Source organism: Dipodomys ordii, unplaced genomic scaffold (genome assembly GCF_000151885.1).
Source record: "Dipodomys ordii isolate 6190 unplaced genomic scaffold, Dord_2.0 Scaffold45, whole genome shotgun sequence".
Taxonomy (NCBI): domain Eukaryota; kingdom Metazoa; phylum Chordata; class Mammalia; order Rodentia; family Heteromyidae; genus Dipodomys; species Dipodomys ordii.
The window spans coordinates 7547106-7570629 of NW_012267261.1; the positions used below are offsets into that span (position 1 = coordinate 7547106).

Sequence of the window (23524 nt, forward strand, 5' to 3'; positions counted from 1 at the left end):
GTTCAAAGCCAGCCCGGGCAAGAGAGACCGTGAGACTCCTATCTCCAATAAACCACCAGAAAACCAGAAGTGGCGCTATAGCTCAAGTGGTAGAGCGCTCACCTTGAGCTGAAGAGCTGAGGGACAGCGCCCAGGCCCAGAGTTCAAGCCCCACGACCAACCAAAAAAAAAAAAATTACTTTTTTTGTTTTGCCAGTCCTAGGGTTTGAACTCAGGGCCTGGGTGCTGTCCTGGAGCTGCTTCTGCTGAAGACTAGGGCTCTACCACTTCCAGCCTTTTTTAAGTAGTTTATTGGAGATGAGGATATCATGGACTTTCCTGCCCCAGCTGGCTTCAAACCTCCACCCTCAGATCTCAGCTTCTCAAGTAGCTAGGATTACAGACATGAGCCACCAGCACCCAGCTGGTGTTTCTATAGTCTATTTAGTAGAATGGTAATAGAAGAAGTGGTAGGTGGGAGGAAAGAATATGCTGGCAAGTTTTTGTAACCATGTTTATATACAGAAACATTACTGAAGGCAGTTAAAACTGCTCTGGATAACATAAATTTACATTACTTTAAATACCCTATAAAGGAACTTCTATTTCCTTAATAAGGCTTCTTCAATTAATCAAATGACTACATTAAAACATATCAAGTATTTATTTATCTGTATGACTGAATTTACTTTAGACATCAAAATAAAAACTGATATTTGGTTTGGGTACCCTAAATTAGAACAAAAGTTACAAGAAATAATTAACTTACTGCTGGTGTTCCTGAAGGGAAGCCATCTTTCTCTAAATTTGGAGCAGAAAAGAATGTGAGTATTCATGAGAGCAAGCATAAAAAAATCAACAACAACAACAACAACAAAGAAGAGCAATGAAGTGTTGATTTCAGTTTAAATTACCTATTGAAAAACATGAAAATACTAGTATTCAAACAGTAATCTTTAGCTTAAAGAACTCAAGCTAAAAACTCAATTCTTAGTGAAATCTCAAAAATTTATTAAAAATCATTGGAGCACTTAACAGCCAGGCTCAGTAAGAAGAGTGATAGCTAATAAAATCACATATTCAGTATGTTTCCATGGTTTGTTCAGCAGAAAAATGATAATGCCAATATAAGAAAGAATTTGAGACTGAGCAAATGATTCATATAAATGGGTGAATTTTATTCTATGTAAACTATGTGCAGTAAACTAAAATTTTAATTGAAACTATACCTGTCAAACTAAAATTTTAATTGAAACTACGCCTATCAATCTGTATCCATTAAAATAAACTTTACTGTTCAAGACGTTCTCCATAAAACTGTACCAAGGAATATAGCACTACTATTCAAATAATGGCGACTGTATAAAATAAAATTCTTAAATTTAAGATTTTCTTTTTGAAATGCCTCGAAATTATGTGTGTATATACTTTTTTTTTTTGGCCAGTCCTAGGCCTTGGCACTGTCCCTAAGCTTTTATTTTTTTCTTGGTTTGTCATGGATGGGACTTGAACTCTGGACTTGAGCACTATCCTTGAGGTCTTTAGCTCAAGGCTAGTGCTCTACCACTTTGAGTCACAGCATCACTTTCTGTTAGTTAACTGGAAGAATCTCATGGACTTTACTGCCTGAGCCGGCTTGAACCACAATCCTCAAATCTCAGCCTCCTGAGTGGCTAGGATTACAATGCCTGGTTGTCCCTAGGCTTCTTTGCTCAAGGCTACCGCGTCTACCACTTTGAGGCAGAGTGACATTTCAAGGTTTTTTTTCTGAGTAGTTTATTTAAAATAAGAATCTCACAGACTTTCCTAGCCTAGAGCCCATGGCTCAAGCCTGTCACATGAACAGAAATAGCTGAAAGTAGCACTGTGGCTCAAGTGGTAGAGTGCTAGCCTTCAGCCAAAGTAGTTCAGGGACAGTGCCAGGCCTTGAGTTTAAGCCCCAGGACTGGCAAAAAACAAAAATCAGAACAAAAAAGAAAGAAAACTGTACTTACATAGACTAGTTGACCAAAATGTTGTATGGACAAGTCTGACTTTTTCCTGAGACTATCAGATTAAAATAAAAAATGGCATTGTGGCTCAAAAGTGGTAGGGCACTTGCCTTGAGCTGAAAAGTTCAGGGACAGTGCCCAAGCCCAGAGTTCAAGCCCTCGAACTGACCAAAAAAAAAAAAAAAAGTCAAGAGAACCTGGTAAAAAGGCCTCTATACTCCTTGAGCAAAGTCTTTTTTTCTGTGTATATATAAAGTATAATTTCTGTGTATATATAAAGTATAACATAATACATATCTTATTTTAAAATAACTACACATATGACCCCAGGTATAGAAAAACATATTAACTGACATTTGGGGTGTAATTAGCAAAATTCCTATTAAGGGAAACAGGATAAATGATGATGTTTTCCAGAGTAAGGAGGAAAGCTTGAATCTGAATACACCTAAGACTTCACTTAAGCTATGTGTAGGTTTGATTCCCATCCTAAACAAGCTATTTTTTGTTGGTTGGTTGGTTGGTTGTGGGGCCTCAACTCTGGGCTTGGGCGCTGGGTCTCAGCTTTTCAGCTCAAGGCTAGGCTCTACCACTTCAGCCACAGCGTCACTTCTGGCTTTTTTTGCTTATGTGGTGCTGAAGAATTAAACCCAGGGCCTCATGCATGGGAGTCAAGCACTCTACCACTGAACTGCCTTCCTAACCCTAAACAAGCTATTTTCAAGAGTTTAATACATTCCAATTCTTATCCAGTGATCTTCAATTTTAAGGTATAAATCCACTTAGTTATGACTCATATTTTCTACACTTACATATTTGATGAGTTTCACTTTTTGAGTAGAAACTTTTTTTTTACTTCAAAGTTTGTGCTTTTTTTTAAAATAGTGAAACAACTTTCATCCTATCTCATTAGCGAACAACCTATCTCTAGTATGAACACATCTAAATATTAACATTTTTTCCCTTCTATTGGGAAGTCACTGAAAAGCAATTAAGCAAGAAAAGACCATACGAAACAACAGCCTAAATATCCACCCCTGGTAAAATTGTGAGATTAATATAATCCTCAGATCCCCAATTATGCTTAACCCCCATAAATTTACAAAGGCAGAATCTCTGCAGTAGGAAAATATGTGGAAGAATTACAGTATATAGCCTTTCATTTTCCAGAAGTAATCTTTTTTATCCAGCAGTGCTTCATGACTGTCCATGTTCAGCTTTTTACCACTGTCATCTTTCTTACCAGGAGGAGTAAAACTCAGATATTTCTGCTTCACTGTGTTAGAGTCATAGAACTTTAAGACATCCAGCACAGCCTGAGGATTCTTCTTTTGCTCTAATTTCGTGATATTGGAAGTCTGTAACAACCGAGCCCACTGTTCTGGCATGCCCTAATAAAAAGAAATTCAGAAGTTAGTTGTGATTTGAGGCAGGCGCCAATGGCTTATGCTATTAATCCTAGCTACGTGGGAGGTAGCAACTAGGAGCATATAGTAAAGAGGCCAGCTGGGCAAGAAAGTTCCTAATACCCCATCTTTATCAATAGCTGGGAACAGTGATTAAAAGATTTAGATTAGAAGAATTAGTTCCAGGCCCATCCAGGCTAAAAGTTAGTAAGACTTAACCTTAATGGAGAAAAAAAAAAACCCAAACAAACAAACAAAGGCAACCAGGCAGCGGTCAACTTGGTCAAGAATGGAATGTGTAAATAGGCAAACTCTCTATCTCAAAAGTAAGCAGAGGAAAAAAGCAATAGCAAATAAATAGCACATGTGTCTAGCAAACATAAAACCCTGACTTCCAAGGAACTCAGCTGTGGTTTGAATTGCTCTAATGAAGTCAATTTTCAGAGACAAATGATAAAAAAAATACATAAACGTAATTCACTGGGTACCAGTGGCTCACACCTGTAATCCTAGCTACTCAGGAAGCTGAGATCTGAGGATTGCAATTTGAACCAGCCCAGGCAGGAAAGTCCATGAGACTGTTATCTCCAATAAACCACTCAGAAAACTGGAACTGGCACTGTGGCTCAAGTGGGTAGAGCACTAGCCTTGAGCTGAAGAGCTGAGGGATAGCGCCTAGACTCCGAGTGCAAGCCCCACAACCAACCAACTAACTAACTAACTAATTAAATAAACATAATTTTAGTTAATTTTTTTTGACATAAGGTTATCAGTCTGACATAGGTATCACTATGTACGCAGCAGTGGCCTTGACTCCTAATTTGCTTCAGCCTCTCAAATGCTGGGTTTATTATACCACCATGCCCAGCAGGTTTGACTTAAAATTCTAACAGGTCTAGTTTTTTAAGTATCTGTTTTTCTACATCTATTTTGTATCATTACAGTTAAAATTTAGCTTTCTAAGAAAAAGAAAATCCAACCACTAATACTTTCATGATAAGCAAACAACAGTAAGGACTGACAACATGTGAACAGAGAAATTAACTTTAAACTTACACTAAAGGAAAAGGCTTGAATGTTACTGTTTTTCTTTTAGTTGGTCATATGGCTTGAACTCAAAGGCCTGGGCACTGTCCCTGAACACTTTTGCTCAAGGCTAGCACGCAACCACTTGAGCCACAGCACCACTTCTACCTTTTTGTTGTTTAACTGGAGATAAGAGTCTCACAGACTTTTCTGCCCAGGCTGGCTTTGAACCATGATCCTCAGATCTCAGCCTCATGAGGAGCTAGGATACAGATGTGAACTACAAGTACCCAGCTTGAGTGCTGCTTTAATGTTATAAATGTTATAATGTTATAATGAACCCCAACTATGAAAACTTACAGTAAATTCTCCAGTAACGGCATCAAAGCCAACATGGATGGTGTGCTCAAAATCAGATGGAGGAGAAATCTCTGGCCGTTCCTTTTCTTTCTTTTTACTTCCTAGAAGGCAATAAAAGGGGGAATCTAAACAAGGATAATAATGGCACTTATAATTCTGTATTTGTACTTTTCCTAAAACATATTAGAAACATTATTCTAAAAGAAATTTCCCCTAAGAACACTGGCTGATAGCAAGCATTCTTAGGGTATAGAAGAAAAGTACTGCATCTATTATAAAGCAGAGGTGCAGAGAGTAACAACACAGTTTACAGAAGCCACTTCTCTTTTTTGTGTAAATCTACTCTCATTATTATTGTAGTTTATAATTGCCACAGTAAAAACTGTCCAAAGCTAGGCGCCAGTGGCTCACAGCTGTAATCCTAGCTACTCAGGAGGCTGAGATCTGAGGATCATGGTTCAAAGCCAGCCTGGACAGAAAAGTCTATGAGACTCTTATCTCCAATCAACCACTAGAAAACTGGAAGTGGCACTGTGGCTCAAGTGGTAGAGTGCTTGCCTTGAGCTGATGACCTCAGGGACAGTGCCCAAGCCCAGAGTTTAAGTCCCACAATCAACAACAAAAAAAATAGGAGGTGGGGGATGGGGAAGTGTAGTTGTGGAGGTGGGAGGGAAGGGATGGTAGGGAAAAACAATGCTAGATAAGAAATGTACTCATTACCTTACTCATGTAACTGTAACCCCTCTGTACAGTATTTTCACAATAAAAAACTTATTTTAAAAAATTAAATTAAAAAAATAATAAATTAATAACTGTCCAAGCCATTTGTGAATAATTTTTTGAGTATTTCTGTCACTCATTTGTCAAAATTACTTGTAAATTCAAATATAACAGTTCCTTTTCCCCTCCACAAAATTTCAGTTCTGCTCTCTCACAATCTGTTTCTCTACCTTTATAATACTAGTCTGCCTTGATTACTATCATTTCATAATAAGCATTCAAAGTATACAGTTCAAGTCTTCTTTCTTGAAAAGCCTGCTAGGATTGTGACTGGAATTGCACTGAACCTATTTTCAATTTAATGAAGTGACTATCTGATTATTTTATATTTTTGGCTGCACTGGTGTTTGAATTCTGGGGCCCCTCCCCCTTGCTAAATTAGTGCACTATCACTTAAGCAACACCTCATTTATTTGTTGCTAGTTATATATATATATATTTTTGGGGGGGTCCGGTCATGGGGCCTGAACTCTGGGCCTGGGCGCTGTCCCTCAGCTCTTCAGCTCAAGGTTAGCGCTCTACCACTTAAGCCACAGTACCACTTCCGGCTTTTTTCTTTTTGCTTATGTGGTGCTGAGGAATCAAACCCAGGGCCTCAGGCATGCAAGGCAAGCGCTCTACCACTGAGCCACCTTCCCAGCTCTGCTAGTTATATTTGAGATAGAATCTTTAAACTTTTCTGTAGGGCTGCCTAAAACCATAATCCTTCCCCTCTCTACCTCCTAAGTAGCTAGGATTATAGGTATGAGAGTCACCAAAATTCAGCTTAATTTCTTTATTTTTTTTTTCTTAAACATTGAGTCATCTGATCTACAACAGTGAATCTATTAACCTTGCCTTTTTTTCCCTTTAGGAAGTACTGGGATTTGAACTCAGGACATTTGCTAGGCAAATGCTCTACCACTTGAAACATGCTCCCAGTCTGTTTGCTCTAGTTACCTTTCAGAGTCTTGTGCTTTTGACCAGGGATGTTCTTGGACAGCAATTTCCTACCACTCCTTCCTCAATAGCTAGCATTATAGGCACGTACACATGCCAGGTTTGTTATTTGAGATAGTGTCTCCTAACTTTTTGCCCAGATTGGCTTCCAAACTGCTTTTCTCATCTCTGCCTCCAAATGTATGAGATTACAAGCATGAGCTACCAAGCCTAGCTATTTAGGTTTGCTTTAATTTCAACAATGTTTTGTAGTATCAGTGTACAGTGTTCAATTTAACACTTTTGTCAGACTTTTGGAAACTCTAATTTTTGATGCTCCTTTAAGGATAGCTTTAAAATTTAGTTATGGGGCTGAAGGTATAGCTCCGCAATACTGTGTCTAGCATGAACAAAATCCTAGGTTCAATCCCAGCATCATGAAAACTAAACCTACATCAAACAGGGCTTGAGGTGTTACTTTCAAGTAGCTGAGCACATGTCTAGCATGTGCAAGGCCCTGGATTCAACTCTAGTTTCCATAAACAAACAAATCAAAACAGAACAACAACAACAACAAAAAGGCACTGTTGGCTCACATCTATAATCCTAGCTACTCAGGAAGCTGAGACTGAGGATAATAGTTTAAAGCCAGCCCAGGCAGAAAAATCCTTGAGTCTCTTATCTTTGATGATTAACCACCAAAAAGCCAGAGGAGGAAGGTATGGCAAAATATGGTAGAATGCTAGCCTTGACTAAAAAAAATCTCAGAGATAATGCCCAAGCCCAGAGTTTAAGCCCTAGGACCAGCACAAACACAAAACAAAACAAAACACATTCAATTTCAATTGGTCACTGCTAGCACACAGAAACTTGAGTATTCCATTCTGTTCTTATATTGTTACTATGCTTAATTCTTGTAGTTTTATAGGTGTTATGAATGTTTTTAAATAAAAACTCAAATATGTGGCTAATCAATAAAAATAGGTTTACTTCTTCCTTTTTAACCTGGATGTGTCCCTTATCTTTTTCTCCCCTGAGTGTCTGGTGACCTATTGCTATCTAGCAAAGAAAAGTATTAAACAACTAACTAGGAGATAAGTTGGGCTTTCACTGATGATGAGGAACTGCGCAAGATATCTAAAGAATTTTTTTCCCTCAGAGCATTAAGTTTGGAGAAAATTCTTCCAATCTTTGAGAGCTATGAGTCAGTCTACAACTATTCTGAAAGCAGACAAAGGAAAGGACTCATGCATATTTGACTTTCATTGAATTAATGATTTTTGTATTTTTGTGAACTTTTCCTGATCAACTTTTCTTGATCCCCACAAATGGGGGTTTATTTGTATGGCTCTATAGGGTGGAAGAGTGAGTCCTGAGGAACCTTTGATATTTCCTATACAGATTTCCAACTAATGCCCTTCTTTCAGTTTGGGTAGCACACCTTCCACTCCCCACATGGACAGTATTATGTACTTCTAAATCCTTAGCCTCTGGAATTTTTTTTCTTTGCCAGTCCTGGGGCTTGAACTCAGGGTCTGGGCACTTTCCCTGAACTTCCTTTGCTCAAGGCTAGCACTCTACCACTTAAGCCACAGCACCACTTCTGGCTTTTTCTGTGTATGTGGTACTGAGGAATCAAACCCAGGGCATCATGCATACTAGGCAAGCACTCTACCACTAAGCCACATTCCCAGCCTCCTCTGGGTTTATTTATTTTTAGTCAGTCGTGGGGCTTGAACTCTGGGCCTGGGTGCTATCCCTGAGCTCTTCAGCACAAGGTGAGAATTCTACCACTTGAGCCATAGTGCCTCTTCCAGTTTTCTGGTGGGTAATTGGAGATAGGAGTCTCAGACTTCCTTGCCCAGGCTGGCTTTGAACCACAATCCTCAGATCTCAGCCTCCTGAGAAGCTAAGATTACAGATGTGAGCCACCAGCACTCAGCTCCCTCTGGAATTTTTAAAAGGGAAACTAGTTCACTTCCCATAGACATTTGCCCTCTTTAATGTCTTAATGTCATTTGTGCCATTTCTCCAACACTCTAATCTCTCAATATATAGGGAAATCTCCCTGCCCTTGTAGCAATTTTTAAAACTTTGCTTTTTATCCATTGTTTTAACTGGGTCTTATAAGAGACAATAAATAAAAGCATTGAGTCAATATGCGATACTTAACTAGAAGATTCACATACTGTAGGAGTTAAAACAAATAAACTGCTTCATAGGTCTGCACATTTAAAGGTAGAAATGTTACTGCATCATATTCTTTTTTTTTTTTTTTGGGTCCGGTCGTGGGGCCTGAAGTCTGGGCCTGGGCGCTGTCCCTCAGCTCTTCAGCTCAAGGCTAGTGCTCTACCACTTGAGCCACAGCGCCACTTCCGGCTTTTTTCTTTTTGCTTATGTGGTGCTGAGGAATCGAACCCAGGGCCTTGAGCATGCAAGGCAACCGCTCTACCGCTGAGCCACCTTCCCAGCCCTGCATCATATTCTTGCAGTTACTATATACAAAGATAGCAATCTTTACAAAGATACCAATGAATGAATGCCAGGTTTGTACTCAAATGTCCAGGTCCTCTAGGCATATATATTTATTTATAAGAGAACTGGCTATGGTAAGATGGCTGGGCACACTGATTACAGAAAGGAGTAAAGGGAAACTTAACTGTTAAGCCTACATAGAATTTTGCTGTCTTTACTGAAACACAATTATATCAATCATACCCAATCTCTCACTTTCTACCAGACTGATTTTGAATAATCTAAGGACATACTCTTTAGTTTTCTTTAGTTCTTGGTCAGTATTTGTTAACCAATTATAAACAAATGGCTTAATTTATTATTATTATTAGTGCTGGTCCTAGGGTTTGAACTCAGGATCTCAACGCTGTCCCTGAGCTTTTTTGCTCAAGGATAGCACCACCTGAGCCACAGCTCCACTTCCAGCCGTTTGAAGGTTACCTGAAGAAAAGAATTGCATGGACTTTCCTGCCCAAGCTGTCTTGCAACGGTGATCCTCAGATCTTAGCCTCCTGAATAGCTAGGATTAGCCTCCTGAATAGCATAAGCCACAGGAGCCCAGCTAATTTTTTTTTTTTTTGTCGGTCGTGGGACTTGAACTCTGGGCCTGGGCACTATCCCTCAGCTCTTCAGCTCAAGGCGAATGCTCTACCACTTGAGCTACAGTGCCACTTCCAGTTTTCTGGTGGTTTATTGGAGATAGGAGTCTAAAGATCTCTCCTGCCCTGGCTGGCTTTGAACCGCGATCCTCAGATCTCAGCCTCCTGAGTAGCTAGGATTACAGGCGTGAGCCACCAGCGCCCGGTAATTATTCTTATTATTATAGAGATAACAAAAACAAAACTTCATGTGCCATGAAACACTTTTTTCTTTAAAAAAAAATCTGCACAGTAACATACAGATTCAATGCAATTTCCATGAAGTCTCAATCACTCTTTCCAGAAATAGGAAAATCAATCCAGAACCTCTTAGGGAACAGCAAAAGCAATTCTGAGTAAAAAGAGAATTACTCAAAGTATCATAAAACCAGACTTCAAATTGTACTACAGAGCCACAGTAACAAAAACATATTGGTACTGGTACAAAAACAGTCCTAGAGACCAGTATTAGAAAACACAGGAATACAATTCTTTTGTACAACAAAGGTAATAAAAAATTTTAAGCCGGGCGCCAGTGGCTCATGCCTGTAATCCTAGCTACTCAGGAGGCTGAGATCTGAGGATCACGGTTCAAAGCCATCCCAGGAAAGGAAAGTCCGTGAGACTCTTATCTCCAATAAACCACTAGAAAACCAGAAGTGGCACTGTGGCTCAAGCGGTAGAGTGCTTGCCTTGAGCTGAAAAGCTGAGGGATAGCACCCAAGCCCAGGTTCAAGCCCCACGACCGACAAAAAAAAATAAAATAAAAAGTCAAGGAAGGTAAACACAGGAATAAAACCACACAGCCACCTAATGTTTGACAACCAAGTAAATTAAAATACAATGAAGTACTAGAGAAAGAAATAGTCTCTTCAACAAATAGTGCTGGGAAAACTGGTTATCCAGTTGCAGGAGACTGGACATAAGACTCAAATTTCTCACCCTGGACAATAATTACCTCCAAATAGATGAAAGAACTCAAAGACAGACCTGAAGCTTAAATCTACTAAAGGAAAACATAGGGAAAACACTCAAGAGTTATAAATGTTTTCTGGCCAGGACTCCAATTGTCCAGAAAACAAGAACAAGAATTGACAAATGGGACTGCATCAAAGTTTCAGGAAAAGAAACAATTACCAGAACCAAGAGAGCCCACAGAATGGGAGAAAATCTTTGCAGCTATTCAACAGATAAAGGATTAATACTCAGAATATACAAAGAGCTCAAAAACTCAAACAGCAAAAAAAAATCCAATTAATAAATGTACAGAAAACTGGACAGACAGTTCTCAGAAGAAATACTAATGGCTAACAGACACATGCAGACATGTTCAAAATCTTTATGCATAAAGAAAATGCAAATAAAAACCACACCAAAATTCTATCTCATCCCAGTTAGAATGTGTGGAAATGTCATAGTGAAACCCTTTTGTATAATCAATCTATGTTAATTTAAAAAAATTAAAAATTCTGGTTTGAATTCTATTCCTGGAAGCTTCCTTTACCCTTTTTCTATGGATGTCATTGAAGGAAATGCTATTTTCTTACATGACTTTGATCACAGATCTCCCAAGTGGGCATCTAAGTCAAGCCACATCAGTCCCACTGCACATTCCTGATCAACTGAGATGGTATCTGAGCTAGGCCAGACTTAACACCCTGTGAATCAATCTAGCTCCAGCTATGAATCCTAGTTACCATTGAAGGCTACATTTTCTAATATATAGAGCAAATCTAGTCAGAAATAAAGTTTAACAAATTAAGGATAAAAATAAAAAGTTTCACAAAAACAAGAAAATAATTAAACAGTACTTGAGATAGTCTTAAACCTCCATTACTCCCCTCAAAAGCGGGTATAGTAGTAAACATCAGGAGACTGAGGCAGGAGGATTGAGACCACTTTGTGCTACAGTGTGAAACAAACTATCAACTCTTTCCCTCCCCACAAAAAAAAGAAAAAAGAAAAAAAAAGTGAAGTGATGTAATATTTTTTTAAATCTATTTAATTCCATTTGTTTTTCACAAGTACTCCCTACAGTAGTCCCAGTTGGAAGGGAAAGGGATATTAGAGACAGTATTTGAAACAAACATGCTAAACCAAGCCTCAAACTGAACAGTGTGCTGGGAGGATCCTGCTTCATAAGCTGGTTGCATAACTTTAGAAGCCAAGAGGTAACAAAAATAATTGTAGTGCACACTTTAGCTTCAGAGAGGAAACCTGTTTGTGTTTTATACAATAAATCAATGTGCCATTTCTGTTTATCACTGCATGCTGATAAAAAGACACTAAAGAATTCTAAAGCGGCCAGGTATCAGTAGCTCACACCTGTAATCCTAGCTACTCAGGTGGCTGAGGACTGAGGATCATGGTTCAAAGCTAGCCTGGGCAGGAAAGTCACTTATCTCCAATTAACTGCCAGAAAAATCAAAGTGGAGCTGTGGCTCAAAGTGGTAGAACACAAACCTTGAGCAAAAGAGCTCAGGGACAGTGCGCAGGCCCTGAGTACAAGCCCTAGGGCCTCTTAAAAAAAATATATATATATATATATAAATCCTAAGGAGAATACTATTACATCCTTTGGGACTATCCTTTTAGGCCACATTTGAGCTAGCTACAAGTAAGAAAATCCATTATTTTTTTAAAAAGGAACACTTTTCTCTCTACTTGAGGTCTAACAATTAGTGATTATACCCCCTTGTTCTTTTTACTTTTAGAATTATTAAAAAAAATGGGTGAACTAGATTTGTTCCATTACACTGAAGGATGTCCTCTAAAACAAGCGAAGTATGGGCTAGTTTAGATTTTTTTGAACAAGAAAGGATATTTACAGATCTAAGTTTATCATCTTTGTAACTAAGTGCACATCTTTGTAAAAGTGCATATCAACTGAATAATTAGATATGAAAACTGCATTAGTTAATAAGCACTATACAATATAGTCATTTGAATAGATCTTAGAAAAATAACTCATAACTATAGTTCATGGACATTTTTATTAGTAAACTATCAAATTAGCTAAGCCATTTCTCACTGGGAACTACTGCCAGTTTCCTAACTAGGGTCTTAGGCCACCAACAAACCTATTTTCCTTTTTTATGCTCAAATTTAGGGCTCTATCACTTGAGCTACATCAGTAATTCCAAATCTAAAACAGAAAGATGACCTACACATTCCTGTTTAGATTCTGTAATGGCTCCCGAGGAAACAAGATACAAACCTGAGTTCTGCAGCATAGAGTACAAGGTCCTTTGTGACCTGCCTGATTTCTGCCAATCTCTTCAGCTTCTCTGTTGTAGTTTCCCATGAACATCATACTCACCTGCCCCTAATTCTCACAGCCCTTTTGTACTAAATCATATTGGACTGCTCTCATCTGTAATAATGTTCTATAACTCCTTCTGGGGCTGGGTCACTGAATTAAGCTCTTTTGTAGGCAGAACATACTTCTAAACTTTATTTGCTTATCCTTTAGTTATCAGCTCTATTTTCCTTAGGAAGCTTTCCCAAATGCTCCAGATCAGAGACTTACATTAACTGTGCTGCTTTTCATAGTTTATAATGATATATTAGCAGCATTGTTTTTGTTATTGTTTTTGTCGGTTGTGGGACTTGAACTCTAGGCCTGGATGTTGTCCCTCTGCTATTCAGCTCATGGCTAGCGCTCAGGAGCGTAGTGTCACTTCCTGTTTTCTGAGTGGCTTAATTGGAGATAAGAGTCTCACCTACTTTCCTGCCCCAGCTGGCTTTGAACCATGATCCTCAGATCTCATCCTCTGGAGTAGCTAGGATTACAAAGGCATGACCCACCATGCCCAGCTTTAACAGCATAATTGTTAAATAGTGTCCAGGGCAGGAACACCATCTTTTTGCTTATCACTGTTACCTCTGATGACTTACTTGCGCAACCCATACCAGGCAAGCCAAAAAAGAATTATTCAGTAAAGTTGTCATGAAAGATACAATTTTATGGGATTATAGCAAACTAAAAAGTCTATACCACAAAAACAACTAGAAAAACAACAACAACAAAAAACAGAATGAGGAAAAAACCTGTATCGTGGGAGAAAGTTTGAACTGTTCATCCAAGACATTAATACTGAGAATATAAAAAGCAACTCAACAGTTAAAAAAAAACACATAATCCAATTTAAAAAATGGACAAATGATCTAAATAGACATTTCTCAATATAAGACTGGGCTGGGAAGGTGGCTCAGTGGTAGAGCGCTTGCCTTGCATGCTTGAGGCCCTGGGCTCGATTCCTCAGCACCACATAAGCAGAAAAAAAAAAAAAGCCGGAAGTGGCGCTGTGGCTCAAGTGGTAGAGCCTTAACCTTGAGCTGAAGAGCTGAGGGACAGCACTTAGGCCCAGAGTTCAGGCCCCATGACCAGACCCCCCATCCAAAAAAAAGATATATACATATCTGAGAAATGCAAATCCAAAACAGTTAAGATACTAAATCTTAATGATGACTCCTAACAAAATGTCAAAAAATAGTGAATATTGGAAAGAAAGCTGAACTCTTATACACTGTTGGTAGAAATGTATGTATATTATTACAGTCACTGTAGTAAAATTAGTAAGTTATATTATGGAGGAGCCTCAAAAAAATTAAAATACTCAGCAATCCCACTACTGAGTAGATATTTTAAGAAAATGAAATCTGTAGGTTGAAGACAAATTTGTACTCACATGTTTACTGTAGTTCTAATCACAACAGCAAAGAAATGCTAAATAATCAAAGCATCTACCAACAGATAAATGAATAAAGAAATGATGTACATATATACACGATACAGAATAAAAAGAATGAAGTCCTGTCACCTATGGCATGAATAGATCTAAGAGAAATAAATCAGGTACAGAAAGACAAATACTGTATGTTCTCACTCATGTAGAAGATAAAAATCTGATCTCACAGATAAAAAGTAGCAGTTACCAAAGACTGGGAAGGGTATGAGCAGAGGTGATTAAGAAGTACAAAATTGGTTGGGAAGGTGGCTCAGTGGTAGAGTGTTTGCCCTGGGTTTGATTCCTCAGCACCACATAAACAGAAAAAGCCAGAAGTGGTGCTGTGGCTCAAGTGGTGGAGCGCTAGCCTTGGAGCTGAAGAGCTGAGGGACAGTGTCCAGGCTCAGAGTTCAAGCCCCATGACTGACAAAAAATAAAACAACAACACAGACACATATACACACACAAAACAAGAAGTGCAAAATTACAGTAAGGAGGAATATTTTCTAGTATTCTAAAGCATAGTAGGGTGACTGACTATAGTTAACAATAATTTATATTTCAAAACAGCTAGAAGCAAAGACATTAATTGCTCCCAACACAAAGAAATGACAAATGTTTAAGATGATATACTTATTTGCCGAATTTGTTCATTACACATTATACATATAAATATTGAAATATATTGCATATCCATAAAGATATACATCATATATCAATTTTTTATAGAAATGTATTTCTAATGTTCTTAATGTTTTCAGTCAGAGCAAGAAATGAGCAATTATTAATGAAAGATACTTTAAAGACTTTCTTTTTTTGGGGGGGTCCAGTCATGGGGCCTGAACTCTCGGCCTGAGCGCTGTCCCTCAGCTCTTCAGCTCAAGGCTAGCGCTCTACCACTTGAGCCACAGCGCCACTTCCGGCTTGTTCTGCTTATGTGGTGCTGAGGAATTGAACCCAGGGCCTCATGCATGCAAGGTAAGCACTTTTCCACTAAGCTATATTCTCTACCCTGAAAACATGATCTTGTTGGTTTTTATTTCCCATGGTACTGAACTTTGAAAAGAGTCTTGTGTTTGCTAGCCAAGTGCTTTACCACTTGAGCTGTGGCTCCAGACCTTGTCTTTTTAGTCATTTTTCAGGTAGGGCCTTACCCAGTGCTAGCCTCAGAGTGTGATTCCCCTACTTATGTCTTCCTTAAAATTGGGATCACAGATGTGCACTATTTACTATTTCTGGTGTATTGACTGAGCTGGACTCTCATTAATGTTTTGCCCAGGCTGGTCTTGAAGCCTGATCTTTCCCATCTCCACCTCCCAAGTAGTTGGCATTACACGTATGAACCACCACATTTGTCCCTAAAAAGTTGATGGGTGACAATGGCTCATGCCTGTAATTCTAGCTACTCAGGAGGCTGAAATCTGAGGATCTCAGTTTGAAGCCAGCCCAGGCAGGAAAGGCCATGAAACTCTTACCTCCAATTAACCACCAGAAATCCAGAAGTAGTGCTGTGGCTCAGTGGTGGAGTGAGCCTTGAATGAATCTCAGGGACAGTGCCCAGGCCCTGAGTTCAAACCCCATGACCAAAAAAAAAAGCACTTCTTTCCCTTTGAGACCTCTGTGCAAGGTATATTGAATACATACTGTAGGTTCTTCTTTGATACCAAATCCCAATATGTAAAAGAACAAGGGGGGGTAGAGTGTTTGCCTTGTGTGCATGAGGCCCTGGGCTTGACTCCTCAGCACCACATAAGCAGAAAAAGCTGGAAGTGGCTCTGTGGCTCAAGTTATTAGAGCACTAGCCTTGAGCTGAAGAGCTGAGGAACAGTGCCCAGGCCCAGACCTCTCGACCAACAAAACAAAAACAAAAAAACCCTCAATCAAGCTGAATGCACACTTGAACAGCTTCCAAGTAAACCTTAAGAACATACTTTCAGGTAGACACCAGTGGCTCACGTTTCTAATCCTAGCTACTCAGACACCTGGAAGTCTGAGAGGAGACTAGGAGGATCTCAGTTTGAAGCTGGCTCAGGCAGAAAAGTCCTCAAGAGTCTATCTTCAATTAATCAGCAAAGAAGCTAGACTGGAGATATATCAAGTGGTGGTATGCCAGTCTTGAGTGAAAAAGCTAAGCAAGAGTGCAAAGCCTGAGTTCTAATCCCAGTATCCTCCCCACACACACACGCGCACGCACGCACGCACTCATAGTCTCTGAAAGCTCGGACTGTGAGGATGGGAGTTTGAAGCAAGCCCATGTATAAAAAGTCCAAGGAAAGAGAAAGCAAAGAAAAAGGACAAGAAAAAAGGAAGGGGGAGGAAAAAAATACTTTCATCTACAACTTTCATTGTTGGGGATCAAACTTAGTGCCTTCATGCAGCAACTCCAAGTCATTACATGAAACTTTTGTTTTTGTTTTTAAGATTGGGTCTCACTATGTAACCTATGAAACCTTTTTTTTTTTTTTTTTGGTCAATCATGGACTTGAACTCTGGACCTGAGTGCACTGTCCTTGAGCTCTTCAGCTTAAATCAAGCATACTACCACTTGAGCCATAGTGCCACCTCTGGATTTCTGGTAGTTAATTGAAGATAAAGACTCTCACAGACTTTCCTGCCCAGGCTTTGAACTGCAATCCTCAGATATCAGCCTCCTGAGTAGCTAGGATTACAGGTGTAAGCCATCAGCACCCGGCTTAACCTATGAAATCTTAATAAAAGCAAAATTAGAAATAAGTAACTGACAATAAATGAATAGGGTTTTTACTATTTATAAAAGATTATATCCTATGTGTAAATCTAAATTCTCAAAGTATTAGGAACTATTATCCATAATTAAATTAATTAAATATAATTAAATTCTTTTAAAAGTATATTGTTAAATTTTTATTGAATGTATATTAAGAATTTCAAACTAAATGAATATTAATTATTACTATGTACAAAACACTGTTCTTCAGCTTGGGTTTACCTCTCCACATAGAATATTTATTTTTATTTTTGCTTGTATCAATTACCACTTATAAGAAAATTTCATTTTGCCAGGCTCCTCTAATCCTAACTACTCAGGAGCTGAGATCTGAGGACTGTAGTTCAAAGCCAGCCTCTAAGCAAGAAAGTCCAAGAAATTAAACATCAAAAAGTTGGGGGTGGAAATATGGCCCAAGGGGTAGAATGCCAGCCTTGAGTTTAAGACCCAGTACCAGAACAAGAACAAAAAAGTCACATTATCATGCTTAATGTGATTAAACAACTCTCTTATTCTTTTGTGTATGCCAGTACTAGGACTTGCCAGGCCTCTTGCTATTTGGCTTTTATGCTCATAGCTGGCACCCTACCACTTGAGGCATACCTCTGTTTCCAGCTTTTTACTGGTTAACTGAAGACAAGAAATTCTAGGATTTATCTGTTCTGGCTGACTCCCAACTATGATCCACAGATTGCAGCCTCCAGAGTAGCAAGGAATATAAGCATGAGCTATTGGCAACTGACACAAACACCTTACTCTTATTCTAAAATCCATCAGTGTCTATAATATCTTACTCAATTCTAAAACTCAAAAGTTCCTATCTAAAATATGACAAATATAGCAATTTCAATTTATACTAGAATCTTTTTTTTTTTTTTTGGGTCCAGTCGTGTGACCTGAACTTTGGGCCTGGACGCTGTCCCTCAGCTCAAGGCTAGCACTCTACCACTTGAACCACAGCATCACTTCCGGCTTTTTTTTATGTGGTGCTGGGGAATCGAACCCAGGGCCTCATGTATCCAAGGCAAGCGCTCTACTACTGAGCCACCTTCCCAGCCCTACACTAGAATCTTTACGGCCCCCATCCTACACTTTGTGTAACAAAGTCAGTGATTCCGTGTGTGTTTGTGTGTGTGTGTGTGTCTGTGTGTGTGTGTGTGTCTGTGTGTGTGTGTGTCTGTGTATGTCTGTGTGTGTCTCAAGGAGCTTGAACTCACAGCCTGCTTGGGTTCTGCCCTTGAGCTTTTGTGCTCAAGGCTAGTGCTCTATCACTACACTTCTGGCTTGCTGATGGTTAATTGGGGATAAGAGTTTCAGGGACTGTCCTGTTTGGGCTGGTTTCAAACTGTGATCCTCAGATCTCAAGCCTCTTGAATAGCTAGCATTACATGTAAGACACCAGCACCCAGCTCATCAGTGGTTCTTAACTGGAAGTAATTGTTCACCTCCAGGGCGTAGAAATGTCTGGGAATACTTTTGGTTGTTACAACTGGGGGAGTTGCTATTGACATCTATAGGTAAAGGTAGAAATGCTGCTCAACATCCTTATAATACATAGGGACAGACTGCTACAATTACAAATTATTTGGCCTTTAAATGTCGATAGTGTCGAGATTGAAAATAGACATGTATTAGACATGTTTTGCTGAAGACACATTGGTATGTTGATACTGAGGCTGCCTCAGATCCTTCTGAAGGCACTGTAGGATAAAACGAAACAAAACAAAAAGTAACTAGCATTACCACTAAAAACATCAGAAAAATCTTAATTCCAAAACCCAGTTAGCTCCAGGGATGTCAGCCAGGGGAGTGTGGCACCCATACTGAGCAAGCACAAGGCCCCTGAGTTCAAGCCTCAATGAGGGGAAAAGGGAGGGAAGAGGGTGAGAAAAGGGATGGGGGATGGGATGGGAAAAAGGAGATGGGAGAGGGGAAGGGAGGAGGGAAGAGAGGTAATAGAAAGAGAAGAAAAGAACTTCCTGGAAGGGAAGAGAAGGGAAGGGAAGGGAAGGAAGAAAGAAAGGAACAATGTAAGGAAGGTATGATTGATGGGCTGGGCTGGTGGTATGGCTCAAGTGGTAGAGCGCCTACCTAGCAAACACAAGGTCCTGTGTATAAACACCAGTACCACACGCACATATACACACAGATTACGATGAGGATTAAGAAAATAAAAAGAGAAAAGAAAGCAAAGCAAAACAAAACAAAAACTAGTCTTGCGGGGCTAGTGGTACATGCCTTTACTTCTAGCACTAAAGAGGCTAGGGCAGCAGAATAATGCTTGGTTCAAGGCCAGTCTGTTCTACATAGTAAGACCTTGTCTAAGAAAGCATAACAAAATAAACTAGTATTTTTGTTTTTGTTTTGTCTTAAGAGAAGTCCTGCTGGGGCTGAGAAGGTGACTCAGTGGTGGAGTGCTTGCCTTGCATGCATGAGGCCCTGGGTTTGATTCATCAGCACCACATAAGCAGAAAAAGCAGGATGTGGTGCTGTGGCTCAAGTAGTAGGGAGCTAGCCTTGAGCTAAAGAGTTGTGCCCAGGCCTAGAGTTCAAGACCTGAACTCATAGGCTCAAGCAATCCTCCCGCTTTAACCTCCCAAGTATATGAGACTACACTCCCAAGTATATGAGACTACACGCCTGTGCCACCATGCCCAACAAAATTATTCCTTTTCATCATGTCTATTGGTATCAAGTGTTTTCTTGGATCTCTTAATTATTGTCATTGTAGAAGATACAAAAATGAGTAACATATAATAAACCAATGGTAAACATGGTATTAAACCAACACCAAGACTCTTGAAATCACAATGGCTAGTTACCTTTCTCAGTGCTGGAGAAGATGGAGATGATTTTATTCCTGGGCTTTTTTTCCTCTGGAACAGAGGGCAAAGGTTTCAAACTGTGATTGGCTGATAAAGGATCTTTGCCTCCAGTGCTAAAAATGGTACTGCTCATCCGCACAGGTGGTGCTGGAGGCTTGTCTTCCAGTTCTCCGTTATCAGACATGATTCAGAATTATGAAAAGGCCTGAAATAAATTTTTAAAGTGCTAATTAATAACAAGGCAAAAAAATATTAACAAGCAGAATACAGCAATAACTACCTTGCCATACAACTCCTAATTAGAAAAGGTAAAAGGTATCTACTTACAGTTACAAGAGAAAAATTGGGCAAGAAAAAAACTGATAAAAGATATAACAAGGGGCTGGGAAGGGGGTTCAGTGATAGAGTATTCGCCTTGCCTGCATGAGGCCCTGGGTTTGATTCATCAGCACCACATAAGCAGAAAAAAACAGCCGGTGCTGGTGCTGGTGCTGGTGGCTCACACCTGTAATCCTAGCTACTCAAGAGGCTGAGATCTGAGGATCTTGGTTCAAAGCCAGCCTAGGTAGGAAAGACCATGAGACTCCTATCTCCAATAAACCACCAGAAAACCGGAAGTGGCGCTGTAGCTCAAGTGGTAGAGCTGAGTTCGCCTTGAGCTGAAGAGCTGAGAGACAGTGCCCAAGCCCAGAGGTCAAACCCCATGACCGACAAAAAAAAAAAAAAAAGAAGCAGAAAAAAACAGAAGTGGCTCCATGGTAGAGTGCTAGCCTTAAGCTGAAGAGCTGAGGGACAGTGCCCAGGCCCAGAGTTCAGGCCCACGACCAGCCAAAAAAAAAAAAAGAAAAAGATGTAACATCTTTTTTAAATGGAAATAATCTCAGCTCTAACATTCAATAAATAATGATATGGAATGTCTGAAAAACAAAGCAATTTAATCAATCAATCTGAGACTGTTCCAAAAGTCAGACAACATGGAGTCAAGAAAAGAGTGATGATTTAAGTAGTAGAGCACCTTCAAATCATCATACCAGAAAAGACAGAGAGGAGAGGGTAACAAAAAAAGAGAAGAAAAAGAGGAAGAAAATTCCAAAGAGGAAGAATATGACCTAATCAACCAACCATGAGGTATCTCTGGAAGACCCATCTTGGATGCTTGGACTTCAAAGCTACCAACCAACAAGCCTTGTGATGGATTACAACTTAGCCATCAAGTAAACGTTTCAAAAAGAACAAACCACTGATATAGTATTTGGTTTCTTTAAAAATCTGCCTCAGTTTCTTAAATCCCTCAGAAAGTCATATCAAGCTTCATCAATCTGTATACACTGACAAAATTAAGTAAGGAAAAATATAGGGAATGTATGTATGAATGATAGGCTGGGCTGGTAGTATGGCTGTGGATTATTCTTTCACATCGTAATACCCTGCCCATGCAGTTAGGTCATCCAGTGGAAATTGTAGCCTTGTTTATATACTGACATATTTCTTTTTAATAAGTAGCTCATACACACTTAAAATCAGTAGTAAAGGACTCCTAACTCAAATAAGTTCTGTAAAAAATGTATATGTTAGGAAGCACATATCACCCCCATTAAACAATATTTTAATTGGCAACTGAATATTGAATAATATTGTTTTAAGTTAGCAAATCTTTGTTTATGTACAATAAAAAGAAAGCCAACAGTACTTAGGGAAAATTAAAAATAAATTTATTCAATTCAATTAAATGCTAGTACCTGAAGAAAAAGATAAATTTGAGAAGAATGGAGGGCTGAAGCGATTACTCTTCTACTCCAAATCTTTAAGGTGTTATTTTCCTTGGCAAAGGACTGTGCTAGTGCACTACTTTGGCATACTTTATCTGTCAAAATAATTATTTCTCAGCCCACCAAAGAGGAAGAGTGAGAGAAGAAAAAGGAGAGAAACAAACAAAAACCCCACATTTCTGGTGGTGAGGGTAACTACCTGCAGAAGGCCTAGGAAAAAGTAATAAAAAAGACCTTGACCTACATGTGGCTAAAACTACCGAAGCAAAAATAAAAATAGAAATAGAAATAAACAAGGCTGAAACCAAAGGCAGCACCCAAGACATGCTCCAAATGACTTCAAAACCTGCTTTTATCAGGTAAGTCTGGTTTTGTTTTGGGGTCATACAAACAGGATGCAACTGGTTATTCCTAGGTGTGGCCTGATACTAGTGTGTGAATAACCCACAGGGACAGAAGATAGATAAAACTTAATTTCAACATTGCAAAGATTATTTAATAAAATGGACAGGATGGATGTTTAGTATGATCATAACATTAAAGAACACAGATTAATCCAAGAGCGTCTCACTTTTATCTTTTCCTCTTTTCTTTTTTTTAGGTGGGTGGGGTGAGGCCTAACATGGCTTGAACTCAGGGCTTCATGCCCACTCAGCTTTCTTGCTCACAGCTGGTGCTCTGCCCCACCTTCTAGTTGGACATTTTGCTGGTTAACTGGAGTCAGAGTTCTATGTACTTTTCTGCTTGGACTAGTTTTGAACTGACATCCTCTGATCTCAGTCTCCTGTGTTCACTTTCTTAATCACCAGTTACAATGTTCAGATTTTAGTTCCACCATTGCTGCTCTATAGTAAATTAAGAATCAGATAACAGCCAGGGTATGGTGGTACATGTCTGTAGTTTCAGTACTACAAGGCAGGAGGATTTTAAAGCCAGCCTGAAGCACACAGTATGATCCTGTCACAAAACAGAATCTCTAACAAAATTTGAGTATTTTTAGATACATTTATAGAATAACAACTATCTGTGACTTAACTAGGTTTTAATTTACTATTTTCAGAAGCGTGATTCTAAAATATCAGCATAAATCAGGGAGGACCAGGTGTATAACTTACTGGTTAAAAAAAATGTGTTTATTATGCATGAGGACCTGGGTTTGATGCCAACCCTAAAAATAAACTAATGAAAAATTCAAAAAACAAAGAGCAAAACAATCAAAGCAAAAGCCAGAGCATAATGATTACTCAATGGAAGTTGATACAAAACTTGTATTTAGGGTTCAATTATAGACAGAATATGATTACAAACTCCCAGTTACACCTTTAACTGAAAATAAAATCTAATTTTATGGTAGCAGCATGTGTTCTGGAATGGGACTGCTTTGGTTGGAATCTTAGTTCTATCACTTAAAATGTGTGACCTGAGGCAAATAACTTAAATGTGCCTTATGGATTCTTGGAGAAATGGCTGGTTATAGGCCCCACACAGGGGAGAGAAAGTGAGTAATAGAGTATCTTGCAGCATCAGAAGATAAGGCAATACTTTAAATGGATGAGGGCATGTTAAAGAGACACAGAAAGTGTTTCCAAAGACCAATGTTAGAATGATTCAAATGAAAAAATTAACAGTGTAACCAAATGACAAAATACATGTAATTCTGTACAAATACAAGTAAACAAATAAATAAATGGGGACGGTAAGGGAACAAATCTTTACTCCAGAATTCCAGATTGCGGGGCTGGGAAGGTGGCTCAGTGGTAGAGCGCTTGCCTTGCATGCTCAAGGCCCTGGGTTCGATTCCTCAGCACCACATAAGCAAAAAGAAAAAAGCCGGAAGTGGCG

The 23524-nt window shown here is 39.1% G+C and overlaps 1 protein-coding gene across 1 annotated transcript in view; it reads right to left on the reverse strand.

Annotated features, from left to right (window-relative positions):
- Pak2 (p21 protein (Cdc42/Rac)-activated kinase 2) overlaps nt 1-23524 on the reverse strand; it is a 79117-nt gene that overhangs the window by 26847 nt on the left and 28746 nt on the right. The window contains exons 2-5 of the mRNA XM_013019310.1: nt 19911-20118; nt 4763-4863; nt 3214-3361; nt 749-780 (exon numbers count right to left, since the gene is read on the reverse strand). Coding sequence (XP_012874764.1) covers nt 749-780; nt 3214-3361; nt 4763-4863; nt 19911-20097 — 468 coding nt within the window. The 5' untranslated portion in view covers nt 20098-20118. The remainder of the gene's footprint in view (nt 1-748; nt 781-3213; nt 3362-4762; nt 4864-19910; nt 20119-23524) is intronic.